The 26,735-nt window shown below is 39.9% G+C and overlaps 1 protein-coding gene across 2 annotated transcripts in view; it reads right to left on the bottom strand.

Annotated features, from left to right (window-relative positions):
* Positions 1-25,583, bottom strand: part of CTNND2 (catenin delta 2) — a gene marked incomplete at its 3' end in the record, with an annotated part of 926,199 nt that extends 900,616 nt beyond the window's left edge. For both annotated transcript variants that reach the window (XM_082837425.1, XM_082837426.1), the window contains exon 1: positions 25,512-25,583. In XM_082837425.1, the coding sequence (XP_082693551.1) occupies positions 25,512-25,548 (37 nt within the window). In that variant the 5' untranslated portion in view covers positions 25,549-25,583. The remainder of the gene's footprint in view (positions 1-25,511) is intronic.
* Positions 25,584-26,735: the final 1,152 nt, after the last annotated feature.

Below are 26,735 nucleotides of genomic sequence, written 5' to 3'. Positions count from 1 at the left end.
TGGTGGTGACAAAGAAGACAACAGAGAAAGAGCCCAGAAGAGACCATTTAATATTACCATATCCAGGGAGTGCAGGGGATGGGAAAACTAGCACAGGCTTAAGATATACTTTCTTTTTTAAAGCTATTTATTTGGAAGATTTTTAGAGAAACACCTCACTAACCTAGAGTCAAGAATATGAAGGGTTTATCAATTATTTTTGATACTGTGTGTGTGTTACATGTGGGGAAGAGCCACGGTAACATGTCTGGACTCTTAAATTTGATATTCGGGTTGAAGTCGTACAACAGGGTTCTGATGGCATTATTTTAAATTAAGATGTATATGAAATCATTTTTACTGTATATATTTCACATGTTTTTTATAACTTCTTAGCTTTGCTTTTGCTAACACCCAAGGTGCATACTGTTTGTTATTCCAGTTAATGACTTTATATCTCACCTTCCCTCTGCACACCCCATCATCTTGTGACAATGCAATAAGGCTCTTCCCTTTGCAGGGAAACACTTTCATAGCTCATGCGTAAGAACACATAAAAGATCCCACATTTCTCATTTCATTGGACATTGCTATTTTCTTCTAAATATAAAAAATAGGCTAGTTACATTTTCATTTTTGCTCACGCTATCTGTGTCCCAAAGAGAACAACTTGTGGGAAAGGTATTATAAGTTTGGTTAAATTGTCATGTTTGTGTGTAAATGCATAAATTTTCCATTTTCATAATGGCCATATCATGACTAATATAGACTTTCAAGCCCTACTAGTCTATGGTAAATAGAATGTTGATCACTTTTATAGACTTGCTTTAAAGGAAAAGAGGGGGAAAAGGCAAACTTTGAACTCATTACCCATACACTGAGGCCCTATCCTAGTTCTATGTGAAAACAGCAACCTTTAATGATAAAATTCTCTCGTTCTTACCATCTCTTAGTGAAAAACTTATCATAACCTCCACACTGCAGAAAAACATGGAATTAAAATCAAATGTCATTGAACCAGTGATGTGTAATAACATTTACATTAGGAAATTAGCACCACAATCCCTCATCCAGATAACCTGTACTAAGTCAAGGTAAAGCCCATCATTAATTTTCAAAGGAAAATAGAACCCAGAAACGTTTCACATTAGATACAAAACAATGTATATATACCAGTGATTAAGTTGATATTTTTACTTTTGCAAAAATTAACTAATCCCAAATATAAAAGAATGCATATGTACCAGTGATTTAAGTTGATATTTCCAATTTTGAAAAAATTAAATTAACCCCAAATATTTGTTTGTACAAGTGGAAAACAAATAAGACTTTTAACCTCTTACACTATTCATGGCTACATCCTCCAATTTTGTGAGTAATTTAGAAATAATTTTCCTATAGAACTACAAAGTCTTTATCCATTTAAGCACAAAGGTTTCCAAACTGCCAAATCATTCTGGTAGAAACCTGCATTCTACTGAGTTTCAAACACTACTTACCAGCCTATTGTCCTATCCAAGTGGCCAACTTCATAATTATAATACTTCCCTTACCCCACAGTCTCAATTTTTGCTTCTTAACCCCCTAAATCCATCTCATGCAAGTATGCTGCTTTTATGGTGATTACTCAGAGGTATGTAACTCAATCAAAAATCTTCATACCTGGCAAAGAAAAAGTGCTACCCAAAGGACCTTAGCACTTAGGATTAGACTCTGGGTTTTACTGGAAAGAATCACTACTAGCACATGGAGTTTCCAATCCATAAACATCGGTCAGACAGCCATCAAGGTCATCAAAAGTCAAATACTGGGGGCTTCCCTGGTGGCACAGTGGTTGAGAGTCCGCCTGCCGATGCAGGGGACATTGGTTCGTGCCCCGGTCCGGGAGGATCCCACGTGTTGCGGAGCGGCTGGACCCGTGAGCCGTGGCCGCTGGGCCTGTGTGTCCGGAGCCTGTGCTCCACAATGGGAGAGGCCACAACAGTGAGAGGCCCACGCACCGCAAAAAAAAAAAAAAAAAAAGTCAAATACTGGCTCCCCATCAGGAATATTACTGCTTCCACAACCGTCTTAAGGGAGCATCCTTGGTAAGGAATTAAATAAAGTCATGAAGAAAGCATATAAATTGTCCATTTTCATAACAGCCCTATGATGACTGAATAATGTTACATAAGATATTTAACCTGGTGCTATTCACATAAAAAAGAAGAAGACCAGGTCCACTCCTATTCCTATTCCCCTGAAAGAACAGAAAGACTATGTCATGTGTGTGATTATACATTTATATATATATTTATAAATTTATACATATAATCTTTCAACAGGGTAACTCGGGTCACAAATGTACTTCATAGAGAAGAATTCCATTTCTAAAAGTCTACAAGTTTAACAGTTACTCATAGAGCTAAATCAGTATAATCATATTCCTTCAACAAACTGTGTGTGTGTGTATATACACATACATATGAAAATGCATATAAATATTTAAACAAAACAGAAAGATAACTTTGCATGGAAAATGAAGCTGAGAGATATAGTCTAACAGCCTAAACTACATAAAAAGTTATCTTCAAAACATACCACATATTCATGAACATTTAATAATGTTATGAATTGAAATAAGTATTCATAGCCAGTATTGTTTTGCTTTGCACTTTTGCCACTTTAATTGGCCCTGAGTTATAAACATTTTCTAGAGTTTATTATAATGTCTCAAAGTTAACTTTGCTTCTTATGTCTTTTCTTGTCTTATTGTGATGGCTGAGGTCAAAGAAGTGGTGACAGCAGGCATTCTTTTGTTCTTGTGATTAAAATGGTACTATAAATTTATGATTTCAGTATTTTTTAGTTTAAGAATATTCTTCTTAATTCCCAGTTTACTAAGAATTGTTAATTATGACCTAGTATTAAAATTTATTATTTTTATAAAACATTGATTGAAATGGTTGTTTTCCTTCACCTGTTAATGTAGTGATTGTTGGCTAGTCCCTTCCTTGTGTCCTCAGATCCACCCCTCCACCTTCCTGGCTCTGCCCTGCCTCATGGGGTTGCCCTGCAGGCAGTTTTCTGTGCTTCAGTAACAGCAGACTTTCAGCTGAGTTCAGCCAACAGGAGGCCCTAGGGGGGAGGCTGGGTGGGAGGAGGGGGGAGGCAGAATATCACTCTCCCTTCCTCTGGCCTCCCACAGCCTCTCTGACAGCTGCTGCATCCCCTCCTTGTCTCTAAGTCCTGCTAGATGGCTCCCTCCCTCTGGGAAGTCCAGGCCTTGGGTTCTGGTGGCCTTGCCTCCTCCTATCTTTCAAGGCCATAGTTTCTCAACCTTCACCCTGCTGACATTTTGTGGCCAGATAATTCTTTGTTGTGGGGACTGTCCTATGCATTACAGAATGTTTAGCAGCATCCCTGGCCTCTACATACTAGATACTGGTAGCACCCTGACCCAGTCATGACAATCAAAACATCTCCAAAGGTTATGAGTTGCTCCTGGTGCAGAGAGGAAGCCACATAGTCCCTGACTGGGAAATATTGCTCTAGGCTAATGGAAGTCATGCTTCCTGAGGCTAGTCTCTTGAGTTTTCTCTGCCTTCTTATTTGACTTCTCAGTTTTTCTCTCAACTAAGGTAACCAATCCCCTACATTAAATTCTCTCTGCTGTAAATACTCAAGCGGTCTGTGATTAATGAAAGAAATTTCTACTACTAAATCATACTTGGATTCTTAGGAATGACTGTAGCATGGATCTTTGTATAAGAGCTGACTTTTATTTGCTTTCTTTCATTTTCCTCCATTGCCTTTTTTTTTCTAATTTCTTGAGATGAACACTTAGTTCATTAATTAGCAGTTCTTCTTCTTTTCTGATATATGCAATGAATGTGAAAAGTTGGTCTCTATGCACTACACTATGTACATTCTTTGAATGTTGCTATTTGCAGTTTTAACTGGCATTCCGTTACATTTTCTAAAATTCATCATGATGTCTCAAAGTTAGCTTTTAAAAATAACTTTGAATTATCATTATAAATCCAACTTATAAGAAATAAATCATATTTAATTTGTAAAAGAAGTGTTTCTCAAAAGATAAGGAAATAATTCTTAAACTGTATTATCAACACTTGAGTATGTTTGGAGATAATCCCCAGTGTTTAAGGTATCTATTATTGAGAAGCTTTTACTTCATATTACTGCTTGATCCACAGCTGGCAAATAAAAGGTTTGGAAAAAATTGTCCTCACTTTTAATATCATCACCATCATCATCAACATCATTATCATCATATTCTGTTTGCAACTGTCGCTGATCTTTAGGACAGAGACATAAGAGAATCAAATGTGAAGGACTAATGCCTTATTTTACTTGGGAAGAAGTGCTATAGTACAAAGGGAAGAAAAATGCAATTTCAAGTCATAAACATCAAAGTCTATAAGACTATATATAAATCCACCTAATAAGTAAAAATATGTAAGCACCAAAGAGCAGCATGCAAAATTTTGAAACTTTCTGTAGGACAGAATCAAATAAGCCAATCTTGCATATAAGAAAAGAAATGCAGAAGACAATTATCTCCTATTCAAGCTTTCTGCTTTTGAAAGTGCTTTCTAGAACAGCTTAACAATGTTATATATACACACAGAGGCACACACAAAGGAACAGAAATTTGGGAAGCAATCAGAGACCTACTCAAAAATGTGATGTTTTTCCTGAATTGTTTTTCATTTTATACGTGAAAAACTACATCAGTGTGTGTTAACAAACATGTTATAACAGAGCTGTATTTTTTTTTTTAACTATTACAGGGCTTCCCTGGTGGCGCAGTGGTTGGGAGTCCGCCTGCCGATGCAGGGGACGCGGGTTCGTGCCCCGGTCCGGGAGGATCCCACATGCCGCGAAGCGGCTGCGCCCGTGAGCTGTGGCCGCTGAGCCTGCGTGTCCGGAGCCTGTGCTCCGCAACGGGAGAGGCCGCAACAGTGAGAGGTCCGCGTACCGCAAAAAAAACAACAAAATCAGAGCTGTATTTTTTTAAAAACCTATTACAGATATCGCACATTTTCCTCAGTCTCTTCCTCGAAGAATTTCTTCTCTGTCTTCTTTGCTGTCTCTCCTCACCAAGATGTGTTATGTCTTGTAAAAGTTTGCTCACTTGTCGCCAGGATCAGCTCCCCAGAGAATAGGTCAGGACCAAGTGAGGCAGGGTTCAGAGGAACTCAAGAAACTAACGGCATCTGTACTGCTCTTTACTACCACCCTTAAGGTGGATCAATGCTTAGAGAAAAGAGGAGAAGCAAATGTCCAGCAGAGTTCTATAACTCAGCACTCAAACTGAGTACATTAGAAAACTCTACAGCTCCTAGAGCTGCAAAAGGGACTGGAAGTTATTTCTAGAACCCTGAGCTGAAGTTTGTAGCTGAAGATCCATGGACCATGAAATTCGGTGTCTACATCGTTTTTTGGATTATTATTGCATAAGAGCCATGTGAGCTGTTTCCTGCATGTGAGCAGGGGCTCAGCCTGGACACTGCCCTCCCCAGATTTCCTCAGACCCTGAAAGAGAACACAAGGGCAGGGGAGCAGGAAGCACGTGGATGTGGCAGCATCACATCTGCAAGATGCGAGGACAGATGGGGCCTCCTGGGAGCTTCGCCGCTGGCCTGAATGTCTCAAATTAATAACATTTTTCAGTCCTGTCTCCGCAATTACACTGGAAGCTTTTTCCAGGGCTCTTCAAGGCCTGCTCGCTCTTTGATTGCCTCTGCCAGTTCCAGCCGCCCCGCACGCAGAGCTGCCTGCAGAGCAGCCTGCGGTTTCCATGGAGACGGTGCCCGCACGGAGGGGGGCGGGGCGAGGCAGATGCCAAGTGGAGCAGCGGACCCTGACCGCCACACCACGGCCTCCTGAGGTCCTCGGGACAGACACGTCAGCCACAGGGACGGGAAGGCGGGGAAATGATAGGACAGAGAACAAACTGAGATGAGAAAGGGACTTTTAGCATTGGCAAGCGTCTCTGGATATGATGCCCGGTTTCTACCAATATGAAATGTAAAAATCAGGTCTTCAAGTTTATTTAAAAAACGATACAGATGCATTCATATGCATGTGTGTGTATACATAGGAAAAGTTTGATCTGCCTTTTCCCAACATCAAAGAGTTAATTTTCACGGAAATATCGAAAAACAGCAAGAGGGCTTTGGAGTATACAGTTTGATTTGAGCACATTATCATAATATTTATTCCCGATCATGATTCACGCCCTAGTCTGTGCCATTAATGAGACTTTGACATTCATCTTCTCCTACTTTTCTGAAATCCTCGGTTTTTATTTTATGTATAAGAATTCTGAAGCAAGATTTGTTTCACTAATAAAAACTGTAGGCTCACAAAGACTAACTCCTAAAGTTAAAGTATATGTAAGCTGTCCAGCTCTCATTCAAGGATTCCACCAATATTTTTTTTTTCTATGATGCGTTCAGGGCTGCTCACCAGTATGCTGGTTTTCCTCATCCTCTGGGCATATGGTGGGACTGGGCTTCACCCTCCCTTTAAATTTGCACATGGCCACATAATTTGGTTTGCCTGATGGACTAGGACTGAATGATATAAGACACAATTTTCCATTTCCCTTTCGCTACTTCCATGATCATGGAAGAATAGGCAAAGATGTGGGAGCCATTGGCCTGAGTCCCAGAGTAAAAAGGATTATCCAAGTTTCCATTCCCACTTTTCGCCAACCCATGCTGCAGATGGACCAACTTTTACCCTTTTAAGCTGCTGAAGTCTCGGGGCTGTTTGTTATAGCAGCATAATCTAGCTTATCCTAGAGGAGGATACACAACCTCCTCTTTCAATCATAAAATATTTTAATATTTATGTTCATTTGTATGAGGTGCCCAGAGAATTATAACAGATTCTTTCCTAGATGATTGATATAAAGGGCAATACATGAAATACTCCATACATGAACAAAATTTCTGTAGCAGTTCAATTTGGCCTGAGGTTAAGACTAAAAGGCTTATTAGCACAAGAAAGTGGCATTTAAGATAATGATGTTGAATGATTAGTAAACCAAGAAGGCCTTCTACCACAAGTAAGGTGTGGCAGTCTATGACACACAATAAAGGCTCAACAACTTAATATTATTATCATTATTAAAGCCAGAGAACTGCAGGTCCTTATTGTGCCCAAAAGATTCTACGTGGGTAGGTCCAGTTGAATTTCAACTGCAGAAAAACAACAAATACTTTTTAGTATAAGTGTATCCAATGCAATACTTGAGATGTACTTATACTGGAAAAAAAAAAAAAACCCTACTATTATCTGCAATTCAAATTAACTAAGTGTCCTATATTTTCATTTGCTAAATCTAGCAACCCTAACCCTAGGTGCATCCTGGGGATTTCATGGGTTGTGTATGAGGGCTAGTAGTGAGTCATGAAATGATATCATTCTGTGACTGAGGGGACATGGTGTGTTCTCATTTTTGAATGAGGTAAAAGTCCCACCACTTAGCAAGGTATTCAATTATCCACTCAGTGCTACAGAGGAGTCTATAGATCTCTTGTCAGAACGTTCTACCATCTTCTCCTGGTGATCTGCAAACAGCTTCACAAATTCCTCTGACATCATGACATTCTCCATAACGTCACACATCTGCACATCCCAACACCTGAAATCGCACTTCGCATCTACACTTTTAGCTTAATATGCATGCACAGCTTAGCTTCTTGATAGGATGGTGGCAACTTTTCCATGTGCCAACAGTATCACTGCAAAGTGTTGAGTACCATATGGATATACTGGGATGACCCACCTGCCCGCACTGTCCTTCTCAATGCCTTGAAATGAATGTAGAAGCAGCCTTACCCTTTGCCAAATGCCCAAAGATATCCATCCGCAGAGATACATTAGCAGTAAACATGAAGGTAACAATGATCTACGTATATATACAAAAACTATGTAGCAGAAACACTGAAATGACTCCTATAGTATGCGAGCAGCTTTTTAAAGTAAATTATGGGCATACGTATTGAAAATAAGGTACAATAAATAAGAAACAGAATTCTCCCTGACAGTCCACAAAACAACTTGTTCTAAAAAGAAAAAGAAGAAGAAAAGACAAGAGGCACCAAACACAGCTGGGTAAGCATAACATTGAGACGTTGAGCGAAACTGTGAAACTAGTTCTGAGTTTAAGAGCATCTTCTCTGTGTCAGAGCTAAAAAACTCATCCAGCCACCAAACCTGCAACCCGCCACATCTCAAATAACTAAAATCATGAATAACTGCAAGGATCAGCATTTGTATTTAAACTCAGATAAAAAAAAATCACCTAAGAAGCTTCCGAGAATAAGCAAAACTGACAAAATCTCCTATTGGTTCGAAGATCTGTTACATTGCTTTCAAAATCCTTATCCTCCCTTTCAAAAGATAAAATATGGGAAAGCACCTGTAATGACTAACATGCTATGAAACTTAAAGGAATAACTCCGCTTATATTTCCTCTCACACCCTGTTCAACTCAAGACAGCACTTTATCAGGCTGCCCCCAGCTCTCCCCCTTGTAGGTCTGTATCACCTGCTATTCTGTAGGTATACCTGCTATTATAAAATGCATTATTTGTCAGGCTGCCAGGAAGCCACATAAACTCATGTTATTACACTATATAAACGTAAAGTATTTATGTTTAGCAATGAAAGATCTTGAGTCCTACCAGCAATGGATGCATTTTAAATAGAACTGGCAGGGAGGAAGGGAAGGATTTCAGAGGTGTGATGGGAAACAAGGCAGCATGGCCACCTGAGTTTCAAATCGAAGACTGCAAAGGATAGAAGTAGCTACTCTCCAACTAGATAAAATGGCTAAACTACTCAGAGCAGGGCACATTATCTGGCTCTGAAGTAGTATGTTGTTTGCCACTATTTATAACTTACTGCTCCTTCAAAACTCATATTCAGCCCATTGTTGACTGAATGGATTAATCAGTGAACAGTTGACCAGCCCGTTAAAAAATGTTATGTTGCCAAAAGTAGTTTAAGCTACCTGCTTCTTCTCACTTAAAATTTCCACACTTCTTCCCAGGTGTTAGCAAGTTCCCACGCCATCTATCAGAGCTCTCCAGAACATACTGTCTTGTGTGTCCACAGTCTGTATCTGTGGAGGAAGACGGAATGTCGCCAAGCATCAATTTCCCCCAGCCATCCTCTTGCCCCACCTTCTCACACTCTGCTTCTTTCTAGGGTTCATATGTACAAGCTAAAAGCACCCCATGAATCATCTCAACTGCTGAACCAGGAAATATGAAATCACTATCCAATTTATCACCCAACCTGCCCTCAGCTGTAGAAAGAAGACTTCATATTTCTAAGAGAAAAGGATCATACCTGAGCCTGCTCCAAGCAGTGAGCAAAACCATAATTTGCATCTCCTCCTGAGTACCTAAAACTTTGCTACTCACTAAGAAACGTTCTCAGTGACGCATATTAACTCCCCTTCCTTCAAAAGTTATATAAGAATAGGGAACAAATTAAAGGGTGTTTTGTTTTTCAGTAACTTACACATGATTTCTTCCTATTGGCAGGCTACAGTTACAGTGATAAGAATTCTCTGAAATTTTCTTCCAAGTATTTAAGGAAATCTGCTCAAAAAATGGAAGCCAGCTATCGTTCACACTTCTAAAACTGTTCTGATAAAGCCTTCCAGGGGCCAGACTCCGCAGCCCATCAGGAGAGAAAATAATATTCTGGGGACATTTCTACAGACTTCAATCTCTGAGGAACAATAGGGCTTCATTCTACTTCCTTTTTAAGTGGCAAATATCTGTGCAAAAAAGAAAAATATAGAAGGAATTTTATTGAGCCACTTTGGTATAACATATAACTTTTGAAGTGGTATAAAGAAAGAACAGGAATTACTTCCGCTGATGGATAAAGGAGAATTCTTCCTTTAGGCGATACACAATGGCGTGAAATGTGGCAGTATCTTTACAACCATCAGAGAATTGGGCAGTTTATGACGCTATTAGTAATGGAGGTCAGAGACTTAGTTTTACAGACAAGAAAATCTTTTGATTCCAATTCATGCAAAAAAACAAGATTACTCTATTTTTGACGCACATCAAAAGTTCCAGGGAATATATTTTATACTTAAATGCTTGTTATGATTCGGCCTCCCGAAGTATTTTCATATGAATTATCATATCACATTCACAAAAGACCTGTGAATTTTGATCCCAATGAGCAGAAGACAAAATAAGTACAGACTCAAGGTCACAATAGAAAGCTAGTATCAAGCATGACCTGGATGCCAGAACTCGGAATTCTAAGCCAGTGTTCCCTCCAGAGAGCCACAGTGCTGAGCACTCAAAACGAACCAAAAGCAAACAAATCTTAGTTCATTAATCATTTTGGACAATGAAAACATAACTGTACGTATCGTGAGACCACCGGAGTTACAACTAACTGCTGAACAATCATCGACAGGAAGACACTGGAACTCGCCAAAAAAGATACCCCACATCCAAAGACAAAGGAGAAGCCACAATGAGATGGTAGGAGGGGCACAATCACAATAAAATCAAATCCCATAACCTCTAGGTGTGTGACCCACAAACTGGAGAACAGTTATACCACAGAAGTCCACCCACTGGAGTGAAGGTCCTGAGCCCCACGTCAGGCTTCCCAACCCGGGGGTCCAGCAATGGGAGAAGGAACTCCCAAAGAATCAGACTTTGAAGGCTAGTGGGATTTGACTGCAGGACTTCCACAGGACTGGGGGAAACAGAGACTCCACTCCTGGAGGGCACACACTAAGTAGTGTGTGCATCAGGACCCAGGGGAAGGAGCAGTGACCCCAGACGAGACTGAACCAGACCTACCTGCTAGTGTTGGAGGGTCTCCTGCAGAGGCGGGGTCGGCTGTGGCTCACTGCAGGGACAAGGACACTGGCAGCAGAAGTTCTGTGAAGTACTCCTTGGCGTTAGCCCTCCGGGAGACCACCAGTAGCCCCACCAAAGAGCCTGTAGGTTTCAGTGTTGGGTCGCCTCAGGCCAAACAACCAACAGGGAGGGAACTGAGCCTCACCCTTCAGCAGACAAGCAGATTAAAGTTTTACTGACCTCTGCCCATCAGAGCAACACCCAGCTCTACCCACCACCAGTCCCTCCCATCAGGAAGCTTACAAAAGCCTCTTAGACAGCCTCATCCACCAGAGGGCAGACAGCAGAAGCAAGAAGAACTACAGTCCTGAAACCTGTGGAACAAAAACCACATTCACAGAAAGATAGACAAAATGAAAAGGCAGAGGGCTATGTACCAGATGAAGGAAAAGAAAAAAACCCAGAAAAACGACTAAATGAAGTAGAGATAGGCAATCTTCCAGAGAAAGAATTCAGAATAATGATAGTGAAAATGATGCAGGACCTCAAAAAAGAATGGAGGCAAAGATCGAGATGAAGCAAACATTAAACAAAGACCAAGAAGAATTAAAGAACAAACAAACAGATAAACAATACAATAACTGAAATGGAAAATATACTAGAAGGAATCAATAGCAGAATAACTGAGGCACAAGAATGAATAAGTGACCTGGAACACAGAATGGTGGAAATCACTGCTGCAGAACAAAATAAAGAAAAAAGAATGAAAAGAAATGAAGACAGCCTAAGAGACCTCTGAGAAAACAGTAAATGCACCAACATTCACATTATAGGGGTCCCAGAAGGAGAAGAGAGAGAGAAAGGGCCCGAGAAAATATTTGAAGAGAGTATAGTCGAAAACTTCCCTAACAAGGGAAAGAAAATAGCCACCCAAGTCCTGGAAGCACAGACAGTCCCAGGCAAGATAAACCCAAAGAGAAACACGCTGAGACACACAGTAATCAAACTGACAAAAATTAAAGACAAAAAAAATTATTAAAAGCAACAAGGGAAAAACAACAAAACATACAAGGGAAATCCCATAAGGTTAACAGCTGATTTCTCAGCAGAAATTCTACAAGCCAGAAGGGAGTGGCACAATATACTTAAAGTGATGAAAGGGAAGAACCTACAACAAAGAGCACTCTACCCAGCAAGGATCTCATTCAGATTCCACAGAGAAATCAAAAGCTTTACAGACAAGCAAAAGCTAAGAGAATTCAGCACCACCAAATCAGCTTTACAACAAATGCTAAAGGAACTTCTCTAAATGGGAAACACAAGAGAAGAAAAGAACATACAAAAAAAACCCCACAACAATTAAGAAAATGGTAACAGGAACATACATATTGATAATTACCTTAAATGTAAATGGATTAAATGATCCCACCAAAAGACAAAGACTGGCTAAATGGCTACAAAAACAAGACCCATATATATGCTGTCTATAAGAGACACACTTCAGACCTAGGGACACATACAGACTGAAAGTGAGGGGACGGAAAAAGATATTCCAAGCAAATGAAAATCAAAAGAAAGCTGGAGAAGCAATTCTCATACTAGACAAAATAGACGTTAAAAAAAAGACTATTACTAGAGACAAAGAAGGACACTACATAATGATCAAGGGATCAATCCAAGAAGAAGATATAACAATTGTAAACATTTATGCACCCAGCATAGGAGCACCTCAATACATAAGGCAAATACTAACAGCCATAAAAGGGGAAATCGACAATAATGCAACACTAGTAGGGGACTGTAACAGCACACTTTCACCAATGGACAGATCAACCAAATTGAAAATAAATAAGGAAACACAAGCTTTAAATGATACAGTAAACAAGATGGGCTTAATTGATATTTATAGGACATTCCATCCAAAAACAACAAAATACACTTTCTTCTCAAGTGCTCATGGAACATTCTATAGGATAGATCATATTTTGGGTCACAAATCAAGCCTTGGTAAATTTAAGGAAATTGAAATCGTATCAAGTATCTTTTCGATATGCAACACTATGAGACTAGATATCAATTACAGGAAAAAAACTATAAAAAACACAAACACGTGGAGGATAAACAATACACTACTAAATAACCAAGAAATGATTGAAGAAATCAAAGAGGAAATCAAAAAATATGTAGAAACATATAACAATGAAAACACGATGACCCAAAACCTATGGGATGCAGCAAAAGCAGTTCTAAGAGGGAAGTTTACAGCAATACAATCCTACCTCAAGAAAAAAGAAACACCTCAAATAAACAACCTAACCTTACACCTAAAGCAATTAGAGAAAGAAGAACAAAAAAAAAAAAAAACCAAAGTTAGCAGAAGGAAAGAAATCATAAAGATCAGAGCAGAAATAAATGAAATAGAAACAAAGAAAACAACAGCACAGATCAATAAAACTAAGAGCTGATTCTTTGAGAAGATAAACAAAATTGATAAACTTTTAGCCAGACTCATCAAGAAAAACAGGGAGAGGACTCAAATCAATAAAATTAAAAATGAAGAAGGGGAAGTAACAACAGACACCACAAAAATACAAAGCATCATAAGAGACTACTACAAGCAACTCTATGCCAATAAAATGGAAAAGCTGGAAGAAATGGACAAATTCTTAGAAAGGTATAATCTTCCAAGACTGAACCAGGAAGAAATAGAAAATATGAACAGACCAAACACAAGTAATGAAAGTGAAACCATGATTAAAAATCTTCCAATGAACAAAAGCCCTGGACCAGATGGCTTCACAGGTGAATTCTATCAAACATTTAGAGAAGAGCAACACCCATTCTTCTCAAACTCTTCCAAAAAGTTGCAGGGGAAGGAACACTCCCAAACTCATTCTACAATGCCACCATCACCCTGATACTAAAAACAGACAAAGATACTACAAAAAAAGAAAATTACAGACCAATATCACTGATGAATATAGATGCAAAAATCCTCAACAAAATACTAGCAAACGGAATCCAAAAACATATTAAAAGGCTCATACACTATGATAAAGTGGGATTTATCCCAGGGATGCAAGGATTCTTCAATATATGCAAATAAATCAATGTGATATGCCATATTAACAAACTGAAGGATAAAAACCATATGATCATCTCAATAGATGCAGAAAAAGCTTTTGACAAAATTCAACATGCATTTACGAAAAAACTCTCCAGAAAGGGGGCATAGAGGGATCCTACCTCAACATAATAAAGGCCATATATGACAAACCCACAGGAAACATCATTCTCAATGGTGAAGAAATGAAAGCATTTCCCATAAGACCAGGAGCAAGACAAGGATGTCCACTCTCGCCACTATTATTCATAATAGTTGTGGAAGTCCTAGCCATGGCAATCAGAGAAGAAAAAGAAATAAAAGGAATACAAATTGGAAAAGAAGAAGTAAAACTCTCACTGTTTGCAGGTGACATGATACTATATATAGAGAATCCTAAAGATACCACCAGAAAACTATTAGAGCTAATCAATGAGTTTGGTAAAGTTGCAGGATACAAAATTAATACACAGAAATCTCTTGCATTCCTATACACTAACAATGAAGGATCAGAAAGAGAAATAAAGGAAACAATTCCATTCATCATTGCAACAAAAAGAATAAAATACCTAGGAATAAACCTAACTAAGGAGGTAAAAGACCTGTATGCAGAAAATTGTAAGACACTGATGAAAGAAATCAAAGATGACACAAACAGATGGAGAGATATACCATGTTCCTGGATTGGAAGAATCAGTATTGTGAAAATGACTATACTACCAAAAGCAATCTAAAGATTCAGTGCAATCCCTATCAAATTACTAATGGCATTTTTTTACAGAACTAGAACAAAAAAAATCTTAAAATTTGTATGGAGACACAAAAGACCCCGAATAAGCCAAAGCAAACTTGAGGGAAAAAAACAGAGCTGGAGGAATCAGACTCCCTGACTTCAAACCATACTACAAAGCTACAGTAATCAAGACAATATGGTACTGGCACAAAAATGGAAATATAGATCAATGGAACAGGACACAAAGCCCAGAGATAAACCCACGCACCTACGGTCAACTAATCTATGACGAAGGAGGCAAGGACATACAATGGAGAAAAGACAGTTTGTTCAATAATTGGTGCTGGGAAAACTGGGCAGCTATATGTAAAAGAATGAAATTAGAATACTTCATAACACCGTACACAAAAGTAAACTCAAAATGGATTAAAGACCTAAATGTAAGACTGGACAGTATAAAACTCTTAGAGGAAAACATAGGAAGAACACTCTTTGACATAACTCACAGCAAGATCTTTTTTGACCCACCTCCTATAGTAATGGAAATAAAAACAAAAATAAACAAATGGGACCTAATGAAATGTAAGAGCTTTTGCACAGCAAAGGAAAACTATAAACTAGATTAAAAGAAAACCCTCAGAATGGGAGAAACCAACGGGCAAAGGATTAATCTCCAAAATATATAAATAGCTCATGCAGTGCAATATAAAAATAACAAACAACCCAATCCAAAAATGGTCAGAAGACCTAAATAGACATTTCTCAAAAGAAGACATACAGATGGCCAAGAAGTACATGAAAAGCTGCTCAACATCACTAATTATTAGAGAAATGCAAATCAAAACTACAATGAGGTATCACCTCACACCAGTTAGAATGGGCATCATCAGAAAATCTACAAACAACAAATGCTGGAGAGGGTGTGGAGAAAAGGGAACCCTCTTGCACTGTTGGTGGGAATGTAAATTGATACAGCCACTATGGAGAACAGTATGGAGGTTCCTTAAAAAACTAAAAATAGAACTACCATATGACCCAGCAATCCCACTACTGGGCATATATCCAGAGAAAACCATAATTCAAAAAGACACATTCACCCCAATGTTCACTGCAGCACTATTTACAATAGCCAGGTCATGGAAACAACCTAAATGCCCATCGACAGATGAATGGATAAAGAAGATGTGGTACATATATACAATGGAATATTACTCAGCCATAAAAAGGAACAAAATTGGGTCATTTGTAGAGACATGGATGGATCTAGAGACTATCATACAGAGTGAAGTAAGTCAGAAAGAGAAAAACAAATATTGTATATTAACGCATATATGTGGAACTAGAAAAATGGTACAGATGAACTGGTTTGCAAGACAGAAACAGAGACACCAAGGGGGACACCAAGGGGGAGGGAGAGTGGCGGGGGGGGCAGTGATGAATTGGGAGACTGGGATTGACATGTATACACTAATATGTATTAAACAGATAACTAATAGGAACTTGCTGTAAAATAAATAAATAAATAAATAAATTTGTTTAAAGTATACATATAGCTCACCATGATTAGCAGAGTGTTTACTGTGGGCCAACTATGTCCTACGATTTTAGAATCAGTGATAAAAAGGGACTGATTAGCAATATGGGGTGGGGGTGGGGAGAAGCATGGTCCTCTATGACTTGTACATTGTATATATGATATATGTAGATATATATGTACCTGTATATATGATTACTAAATTACTAAAGTAAGTGAGGTTCACTAATGTACTAGTTTCTCGCTATGTATTGTAAGTCCATACTCTCTTAGTTTGTCCACACAAAAACCTGAAGACACAGGAATTTTTATTTCCCCTCCATCAACTATGACTCTTAGTGGTAACTTATCTACTCACTAAAAAATGGAAAAGTTGAGCTATGAACTCCGTCATGTTGAGATATAACTATTAAGCTATTCCCTCCATGTGTTCCACTGGCATCTTTACTACTGGGGCACACAGAAGCAGAGAGCAGTAGAAAGTTTCCTTAAAGAAGAATTCCTTCTAAGAAATGGGGATATACTGAACTACAAGCTTTAGAATTATGCTTTTAAAATTAGAATTCAGGGCTTCCCTGGTGGTGCAGTGGTTGAGAATCTGCCTGCTAATGCAGGGGACACGGGTTCGAGCCCTGGTCTGGGAAGATCCCACATACCGTGGAGCAACTGGGCCCGTGAGCCACAACTACTGAGCCTGCGCGTCTGGAGCCTGTGCTCCGCAACAAGAGAGGCCGCGATAGTGATAGGCCCGCGCAACGCGATGAAGAGTGGCCCCCGCTTGCCACAACTAGAGAAAGCCCTCGCACGGAAACGAAGACGCACAACAGCAAAAATAAATAAATTAATTAATAAACTCCTACCCCAACATCAAAAATAAATGAAATAAAATAAGAATTCATAAAATGAGGGATAAACGGATAAAACATGGCAAAGGGTAATGTAATTACTATCAACAAGAACACAAATCAAGGACAAGGCAAATAGACCAATTAAGCAGTATGCAGAAGATACAGAAACATAATTCTCCAAAGAATTAGGAGTGCGTCATAAACTTATACAATATTTAACCTCAGCCATATTCAATGAGAAGGAAACTAAACCACAGGAAAACATGATATTTCCCCTATTTAACTGAAAATTGTTGTTTTGTTTTTTTTTTAATTATAATACCCAGTGTTATCAAAATTATGGGGAAATTGGCACACTCTTGCCTTGCCTGAAGAAATATAATCTATGGAATCTTTCTGGAGGACAATGTGACAACATATATCAATAGTCCTGAAAACATCCAGTTCTAGGGAAGTAACCTAGAGAAAATAACCAGATGAAAACTATTTAGCTTTAATTATAACATCATATACACCACACCAAAATGAAAATGCCATCAATCTCCAAACACAGCAAGTTATTTAAGTAACTGATGTTATATAAAGGTATGGATGAATATTAATTATATGACAAATGCCATTTTACATGTTAAAAGGGTAACAAAACAGAATATGAGAAGTCTTCTAAATTTAAATATGTGTATGGGATATGGGATAGCATTTCTACTAAAAATATACTCACTTCGGGGGCTTGAGATCATACATGAACTTTAGCTTCTTTGAATCAATTCTCTATTTTCCAAATTGTTAATAAGCGTGCATTACTTTTAAAAACGGAAAACAATAATAAAGCATTAGTTGAAAAAGAGAAAAATATTTCACTAACATGCTGCGGAGTTCTCAAGAAGACAACAGCTTGCTAAAACTACACAATACATCTCTCAAATTTAAAAGCAGAAAAAACCTAGGTGTGGCACTGATTAGAATGTGTGTAATATGCACTCCACGAACAATGAACTCTGTTTATTTTCAGTCAGACATTCAGCTGATTAATGAAATTCATCCCAAAGCAAATATATAATATTCTTTTCAAAAATGTAAAGGCATGATTTTTTTCCTGTGTGGTGATGTATTATATATCAAGTTATGATATACTTGGTGGAGAGATAATATATAAAGAACAAAACACTTGAAACTGCCATAAATACTATGTTCTTGTGTTTGTGTATCTATGTGAGTGGGTGTGTAGGATGGGTATCCTATTCAATACAGGTTTTTGTCTGGATTTTCTTCTTCACCTTCAGTACCATGAATACGGCCCATATACTCAACTATTCTTTGAAAAGATAACTCATAGCTACATAATACTCTTTTGGATAGAGGTGCCATTGCATGTCTATACATCTACTATGCATTCAACATTATATTCTTTTCCAACCCAACTCAGGCCAAACAGTTTGATCCACACACTACAAGCCCCGGTCTTTCTGCACTACCTTCCATGCCCTGGGTAAATGTGACATGATTCCTCCTGTCTCTCAGACTATCTACACGATGCCCACGTCACCTGTCTGTCTTTCTGGAGAACTCCTTCCCTCCTCATCCAGTGAGCCTAAAAATACCATGCTCAGCACCAACGAGGAATGTGTTAGAAACAAGAGGCTGAATTTGGGTTCTTTTATATTCGGAAGACTTGCTTTGCTGCCAAAGAAGTTGCTCTTCCTGGAAATTAAATTATTCTGTGTTACTGAAGGTAATGACCGCTATGATACTCTAATGTTTGAAAGTCCAAATAAAATATTTGAGAGAGAAGAAGAAAATTTATTTTAAGAAATGAGCATTTCGTTTTTTGGGTTTTTTTAGGTTGAGTAGTCATGCTTGAAGTCAAATCAGACATCATGTCTATGGAAATCCTGTTTTTTTCCTTCTTTCTTAATGGTGTCCATTATTGCTCCTATTCAAAGTTAAAACATGAAACAACAGACAAACTCTAATTATCTACACTGAGGTAGAAAGTGCTGTGAATAATAGCTAGCATGGGTCACCATTTATATACAGTTTGGGAAGTCAGATTTTGACACTGTCCTTTTTATGTCCAATTCGTACCACTTACAAGGCCATCCAATTACTGACAGTCAAAGTCTAGCATGGGGAGTAAGGGAAGAAATGAGTTATTTTTAAGTTGGCAATACATAAATCAGCTGAATTTCATGGACCATACTCTATAAATCAGCCAGGGCATTGCACACTCCCCTGGTAATTCCTGTTATAGTGTCAAAATACCATAAAATATTTAAAGAGTTCAACCATCAAGCAAAATACCATTAAAGCTACTATATCCAGAATTCTACAACCAGAATTCTTTATAAACCATATCAGTAAAAGGAACACTTTTTCCCTACTGGTGATATTTCCTTCCAGGCGAAAGGAACTTAATTAATATAACACTTCTGGCCTCTCCCCAGCCCTTGGTTTTCTCTGCCTCTCAAGAATAAAGGAAGCAGCTTGGCTAGCTTCTTCCTTCTTCCTCTGGAGATCTCCCTGCCTGCAGAGAGCAAGGCTTGGGCTCTAGAGCTCAGAGCCAGCTCTGTCCCCGTGGGAAGGGGGGAGGGAGGAAGGCCAGGGTCCTGGATGTCATTTGGCATCACATCAAGCTATATTAATCAAAATGGATATTTCCCCCATGGTGGCCACCCCTTTCTCCTTTTTTTCTTCCCACATCCCAACTTTTTTCAGAATCAGGGAGGGTTGATATTTACTGGGTTCCTTAGAGATACCACCAGTCCACATTTCTGCACATTTTATAATCTGAGGTAAATGCATACCTTTCTGTGGTTTATGTTGTTGCATATTTAAGGAAGAAAAGATTACAATAAGCATTATAAGATTATGAAGATGCTTCTAAACCAAATCATACATTATTCAAAACATGTGTACAAAATGCATTTTTCTTAATACATATATATTAAACCAAATGTCTAATGAAAGTTGTAATAATGACATCTATTAAGCAAAAAATGTTATTCATGAAAAATCTCCAGTCCTCAGCTATTCAGGATAAATGTAATAACTAATTTCAATGATAGAATTAACTGTTCCCTATCATCTAATGTTATAAACTAAACATCCCATCTAGTAACACACTCCGTATCATTCAAAACTTACAGAAACTCTGACACATAGTTATTTAACCAAACATAATTGGCTCACCCAGATACTTTGATCCAAAAAGCAGAACGGTCTTTTATGGTAACATGGATTTCACTCTGGTAACTTATAACTGGCAGTTCCCACAGCAATACATAAATTTGAATATAAATACCCACATTTATTGTCAAAATGTTTTTCTGACTGAAGATAAATTAGCCTCCTGTTATACGGGTCACATTCTGTAACAAAGTCTAAGATGCATACAAGCAATCTTATCATAAAAATTATGCTGAAGATCTCAGTTCTACCTCACAGGAGCTGGGCAGAATCAAACCCAGAGGGGTTCAGCATTTCACTGAAGCAACTAGGAGTGAAAGGACAAGTGGAAATGACCATTTATTTTCAAAAAGGTACCAATGGACTCACACTTTTTTTTTTTCCCCAAAAACTTGATTGTAATTATGGGTGGGGTGTGTCTTCTCCTTATGCAATAAATTTAGCTGTTTAAGTTTCTTTTTTTCTTTGTCACAATGATTTTATGACGGGATTCATGCTCTGTGGTTCTAAACAGAGCGGATATTTAACATTTGACCTCGTGAAGAGGGATGTTTATTAAACCGTCTATAATATTCTTTGTACACTGTTCATCTTTGTAGAAAATTTGACTGTAATCAGGTGAATACTATAATGTTAATAGAAAATATCAAAATTTTGCAATTTCTGACTGTTAGATTAGAGTCTTTTTAAATAATGGTGCCAGGAGATATAATTTGCTTCTCTTTTAGCTTAACTATTATATATTTTCATATGTAAAGGACTGGCATGTTGAAGAGCAGAAAACATATTTTATATGTAAATCTACATAACACACTAATAATATCAATAGTAGTAGGGAGAGAATATATCTATTTAAAAGCCTTTGTTAGAGAGGGTCATGGCTTTTACAATGTATTTAATAATACATACGTGAAGCATAAGTACTCATCCTAATATATAGATATCCACCTCTTGTACTTGTACAAATATTTATAATTACAAGCTACTTATGCACTTACTTTACCCTAAAATACTTTGAGATCCTGTGTTATTGTACTCATTTTTTAAAATAAGACATACAAATCTATTATACATTATTATTGACTATATTCCCTATGCTGTACATTTCATCGCCATGACTCGTTCATTTTGTTTGTTTATTTATTTATTGAATGTATACATTTATTTATCGTACCCATTTTACATCTGAAAAAACCGAGCTAAAAACTGAGGATCACATAAATGGCCAAGGACACGATCCATCCAAAGCCAGTGCTCTCTCACCTCTCCACTTACTCGAAGCAGAATCCAAAATAGCATTACACTATGATATATATATTCTAATATTATACATAAATATGTTAAATAGTAAAAATATGACATATATATGTTATAGGGCAAAGCCCAACTTTTTCTCTAGAAATATATTTCTGACCTGAAATAACAATTAATGGAATAAGAAGTTTCAATACATGTAATTCATTTCACAGATAACTTTTCAAGAATCTCACCAAGAGACACAGGTGAATATTTGCCTAAGACGGAAAGCTTCTAGGAAGCATTGTTTCACTTAGTCATTATTTGCAGTATGTCAAAAACTAATTGATACAGAGTGTAACTTCCATAGCCTAATATAGCTAAGACATTTCCTACAAAGCAATTAACCATGATACAGAACTTCAAATTACACTCAGCTGCTACGTGATCAAAAGATAAACAATTGGAGGTGTCATAACTACACATTTCTGTAATGAGTCTTAACATTTTTCATGGACTAAAAGCACAGTATGGTAAAATATTTCTGTGAGATTCCTGGGCTGGAGGTACTGTTTGTGAATATAACTGGATTCATTAAAGCCAACCAGGCAGTTTATTAATCAGTAGGCTAGACTGGCACAGAATGTGATAGAAATTATTTATCTATGACATGTTTAATATTTTACATTAATATAAAAACCTATTGCTTTGGCATATTATCAGATAAAATAAAGCCAGCAACAAGTATCATGAACTATTCTCGCTCAAATTAACTTTTCATCCCTATCCATGTGACACTTATCACAAAGCCATCGAAGTACCATAGTCCTGAGAACACCTTTGGAATATGAGTCATGAAAACCATCATGGAAGCCAACTGAAGAATTTGGCTTGAAGGTGTATTTCAGCCCAGCAAAGACCCACTGTACTACGCCTTCAATGGAAGTACTGGATTTAAAAACACCTGTTGGTCTTCTCTTGATTATTGTTCACCCTCTGAATTATGTGTGTTCAAGTTTAGGTACTCTCAACTATGTGGCATCTTTTAAAGATAAAAATCTTTATAAAAAAATAAAAACTTTTAGGAATAGTAATCCTAGCATAACCAATTCCCCACTAAATAAATTAAAGTTCACACAGAGAAATAACCATTAATGGGCATTCATATCTTCTGGGGATAATCATCAGAAAAAGAAAGAAAGAAAAAAAAAAAGAACACTTTTGGCAGTTCAAAATGGCAACAGTTCCTATTTTAGTTCAACTGACTTGTTACAACCAGAAATACTGGTCCATACAAACTATCCCTCACTTTATGGACAAATTACAATAAATTATTTTAAATGTAACTTTAGTATTTTCTTACATAAAGACAACCTGATGAAATTACTCCGGAGAACTCTTCAACAATTCTACATAAATGCATACCATATAAAACAGAACTTTGAAAAAGCACAATAGAAACTGTCAAGTTCCAAAACACTGTCAGGAAAAGTACTGCGTATTCACTTACATGTCAAAAGTAATGTTATATTTGATAATATTATAACTTCATTTTAATTTTAAAGGTCACTATGAATGTGATATTATCCTTAGAAGTTATTTAACAAAATTATAGATCACATTTTCAACTAATATCATCTGAATTCCATTTTTCTCTCTGATGAACTATTTCAGTGGAAGAAAGAAGTGGCTTGTATTCTAATTGTGAAAGATGTGAATTTGCTGGAATTACTGTAATTTGACAGTGCATGAGTATTATTGTGAACAACAAAAACATTAGTGACATCTCTAATGATTAGGTTCTACAACGACACAAACATACACCAAATTAAATAACTCCTTTCCACAAGACTATGACAATTTTACTAGGGCAACGACCTCCTGTACTCACTACAATTGCCGTTCAATCAACTACTATCATTTTCAACCCGCAATATAACATAAAACTCACACATCCGATACATGTAGTTTTTCCCACGCCCATCAGCTGCTCTCCGTGTGCACACATAGGCACAGAGTAATCTCTACTGGTCCTCTAAGAATCATGTTTAAAACTGAAACACTAGATTCAAAAGGAAAATTGAAAAGAGAAATGAATGTGTATGTCACCTATTGCTTCTTTCTGCAAGAAATCTGATGTTAAAACAATGCAACAAGCACAAGAGTGTGTTCAGAGTGCTCTTGGAAAGTTCTCTGAATATGAAGAAGGTGAAACTAAAGCAACATTGGTAAAACTAATCACAATCTTTGATTAACTCGAGCCATATAGACCTTGCTAGTCCTTCTGCGACGCTGAGCCTTGTTAGCTGTATAATTACAGGCTTCCCAAATTTCAACATCTAACTCCAGATGCAATCATCTTCATTCAAGCCCTGAGATCATGTAACCCACCAATCAGTGAGGATGCCATCGAACGTTTTCCCCAAAACATTAAAAATGGATTCTGCATGTGGCAAAGAGATTTCACAGAGCTTTAAAGCATTGAGTCCACAGTTGAGGATGCCCACCCCTATCTGTCATACTTCTCATAGAGCAAGCGCCCCAAATGAAGCACAGGTTCAGCCCTGTAATTCGGTATGAGTCATATCAAACACTCTCCCATGAGATTTTCTTAAGTGGTACAGCTCTAAAGCCTTTTAATCCTGCAGGTGAACTACTAACAGCAAAGAGGTGAACTAAACTACCATCAGTAGCCATGGTAATTTAAAGCTGCAGATGGAAAGATGCACAATGAGATAACTCTTAAGTAGTTTCAGCACCTCCCTATTTTCATAGAAGTCGTTGCAGAAAATTCCAAGCATCTTAAATATCGGTCACCTAGTTCCTAAAAGTGAAAATATATACATATCAGACCTGACACTATGGTTGTAACATATCCCTTTTCGAAACTAACGTATTTGCTTGGTAGCATTAGGCATGCATGCTTAAAAACACCTTTCAGAGCCAAAGCAAATCAGATCAGTTCAAGAGAAGCATGCAAGGGGAAAATAAACATCTTGGAACCACAACCTGCCCATCTTTTTTTCCACACCCTTCACTACCCCAACATTCGCAGAAAAACACAACTTTAGGCATTTTTATAAGTAACTGTTCGTGGTGGGAACCACACACACAGACACACTCACATCCCAAAACCTCTCAGACTGTTTTCCTACCACACAGACCAGGGAGGCTGCACCACCTCTCTAGCGACTTAATTCGGGACGCAGTGGTTGGAACCAGCTGAGCAGCAATCGACAGAAACACAGTACACGCCAGAACGAGAGGAAGGTCGGCGAAAAAGAAATGCAGCTTTGCTTTCGGCCATTAATTACCGATCACCCAAATATCGCCTAGCCACCTCCCACCCACATGCACAGCGTTCCGAACCTGGGTTTCAGACGGCGCTTGCCGGAGCCTCGCTCTCTATTGTCAGGACGCAGAAGCCCCCGAAACCTGTGAATCGAGCTGCAAATGCTTCCTCTGAAACAGCTAAATATAGACCAAAGGGGCTCTGGGTCTGGCAAGCAGCGGGAGACTGAAGAAACAGCCATGGACACATACGACCAAGTATTTCCATTTTGCTCTAGCCAAACATCGTAATGACATTGAACATAAGGGCGAAAGACTGGAGGGAAGTCCTCCCCACCCCCACCCGTCTTCTCCCGTATATTAGGGACGTCATGGATGCAACGGGTATATTCGGGAGGGTGGCAGGGAGCAGTATTGTTGGTGTTGCCCTATATACGCCTCCTCCGGGGGAGATGGGTGGCGGGGAGCGGGAACACGCAGAGGAGCCACTTGGTCACCGCTCCGAGAAAGGCACTAACCCCGCGCCACGTTCCAGGCAGAGCCGTCTTCCGAGAGGGGACCCGGCGCGATCGCGGTCCTCCCCCGGCTGACAGGACCTCGCAGCAGCCGCCGCCGTCACCGCCGGCCGGGACCAGCTGAGGACCAACCCCCACTGGCGGCGAGGAGGAGGAGAACGACGACGACGACGCCGAGAAGGATGCGCCTGGCCCCAGCAGCCCGGCGGAAGGCAACTCACCGAACGGCGCGGCGCCCGACTGCCTCCTCGCGAACATGCACCCGCCACCAGCAACAGCTTCTCAGTCCGGGGAAAGGCGTGCGCGCCGCCGCCCGGCTTCAGGGCAAGGTCCTGACCTTGCCCAACTGCAGCATCTTCCGCTTTTGTTGTCTGAGCGCGGCCGCGGAACAAGGGATGCCGGCCGGGAGCAGGGGCGAGCGCCGCGGGGGAGAGGCGGCTCCCGACGCCAGTGCGCGGCGCCCGGCCCGGCGGCCCCTCCGAGCGCACCGAGCGCAGCGCCCCCTGCCCGGCTCCGCGGGCTCCGCGGGCTCGGGGCTCCTGCGGACTCCCGCCGGCTCCTCCCGGCTCCTTGGGGCTCCTCCGGGCTCCGGGCGCCGCCGCGCCGCTGCCGCCGCCGCCGGCCGGCCGGGCTGGAAGAGCCGTCACCGCCTCGCCCGCAGCTCCGCTCGGCCGGCTGCCGCCGCGGGCGCGAGCCTGGGGCCGCCGCGGCGCCCGGCGCCGAGCGCTCCCGTGCTGCGCCCCGCGCGCGGCCCGCGCCACCTGTGCCGCCGCCGCCGCCGCGGGCGAAGCTCCTCCCGCGGCGCGCGGCAGCCTCAGCCTCCACCTATACCTCGGCGGCCGGCTCGGGCGCCCGGCTAGTGAAGCAGCGTCCGCCCCGCCGCCCGAACCTGCCCTGGGTGCCGAGCATGCCCAGTGCCACCGCGAGAGCGCCGCGCTTCGCCGTGCGCATTCCACTTCTCCTGGTTTTCGCTGCAGCAGCGGCAGCAGCAGGAGAGAGGGGAGGAGGCCGCGGGTTGGGAGAGGGCTGAGCATCCTTGCGAACGCAGACTCCGGCCCTCAGATGGGTGGATGCTCGCGAACCAGGCGAAAGCTGGGAAGGACCCGAGGAAGGCCTGGAACCCGGGGTTAGAACGGTGCTCATAGGGCCAGTGCCTTCATTTACGTGCAAGATGCTGACAGTTTATGGTGGTCTGGCAGAAGTCAGCGTGCAAACAAAGGGCAGGGATGGAGGGGGTTCTAAGACAGCATGTGTGTGCGCTGGGGCAGGCTGGAGGCTGAATGTGACTGCTGCTGGGTGGAGATGGAGGCTCTCAAATCCTGTGGTTCTAGAGCGGAGAAGGCAAGACATCCATCTCCGGTCTTCCCCACAGCTTCTGTCCAGTCTTCTGTCACTTCCAGTGCTTCGATTAAACATGCTTTTCGCGGGTGGAGAGACTTTCTCCT

The sequence above is a fragment of the Leucopleurus acutus genome (genome assembly GCF_964270905.1).
Source record: "Leucopleurus acutus genome assembly, chromosome: 3".
In the NCBI taxonomy this organism is placed as follows: Eukaryota; Metazoa; Chordata; class Mammalia; order Artiodactyla; family Delphinidae; genus Leucopleurus; species Leucopleurus acutus.
The sequence above is the reverse complement of the archived record's forward strand: the minus strand, read 5'-3'. Positions and strand labels throughout refer to the sequence as shown.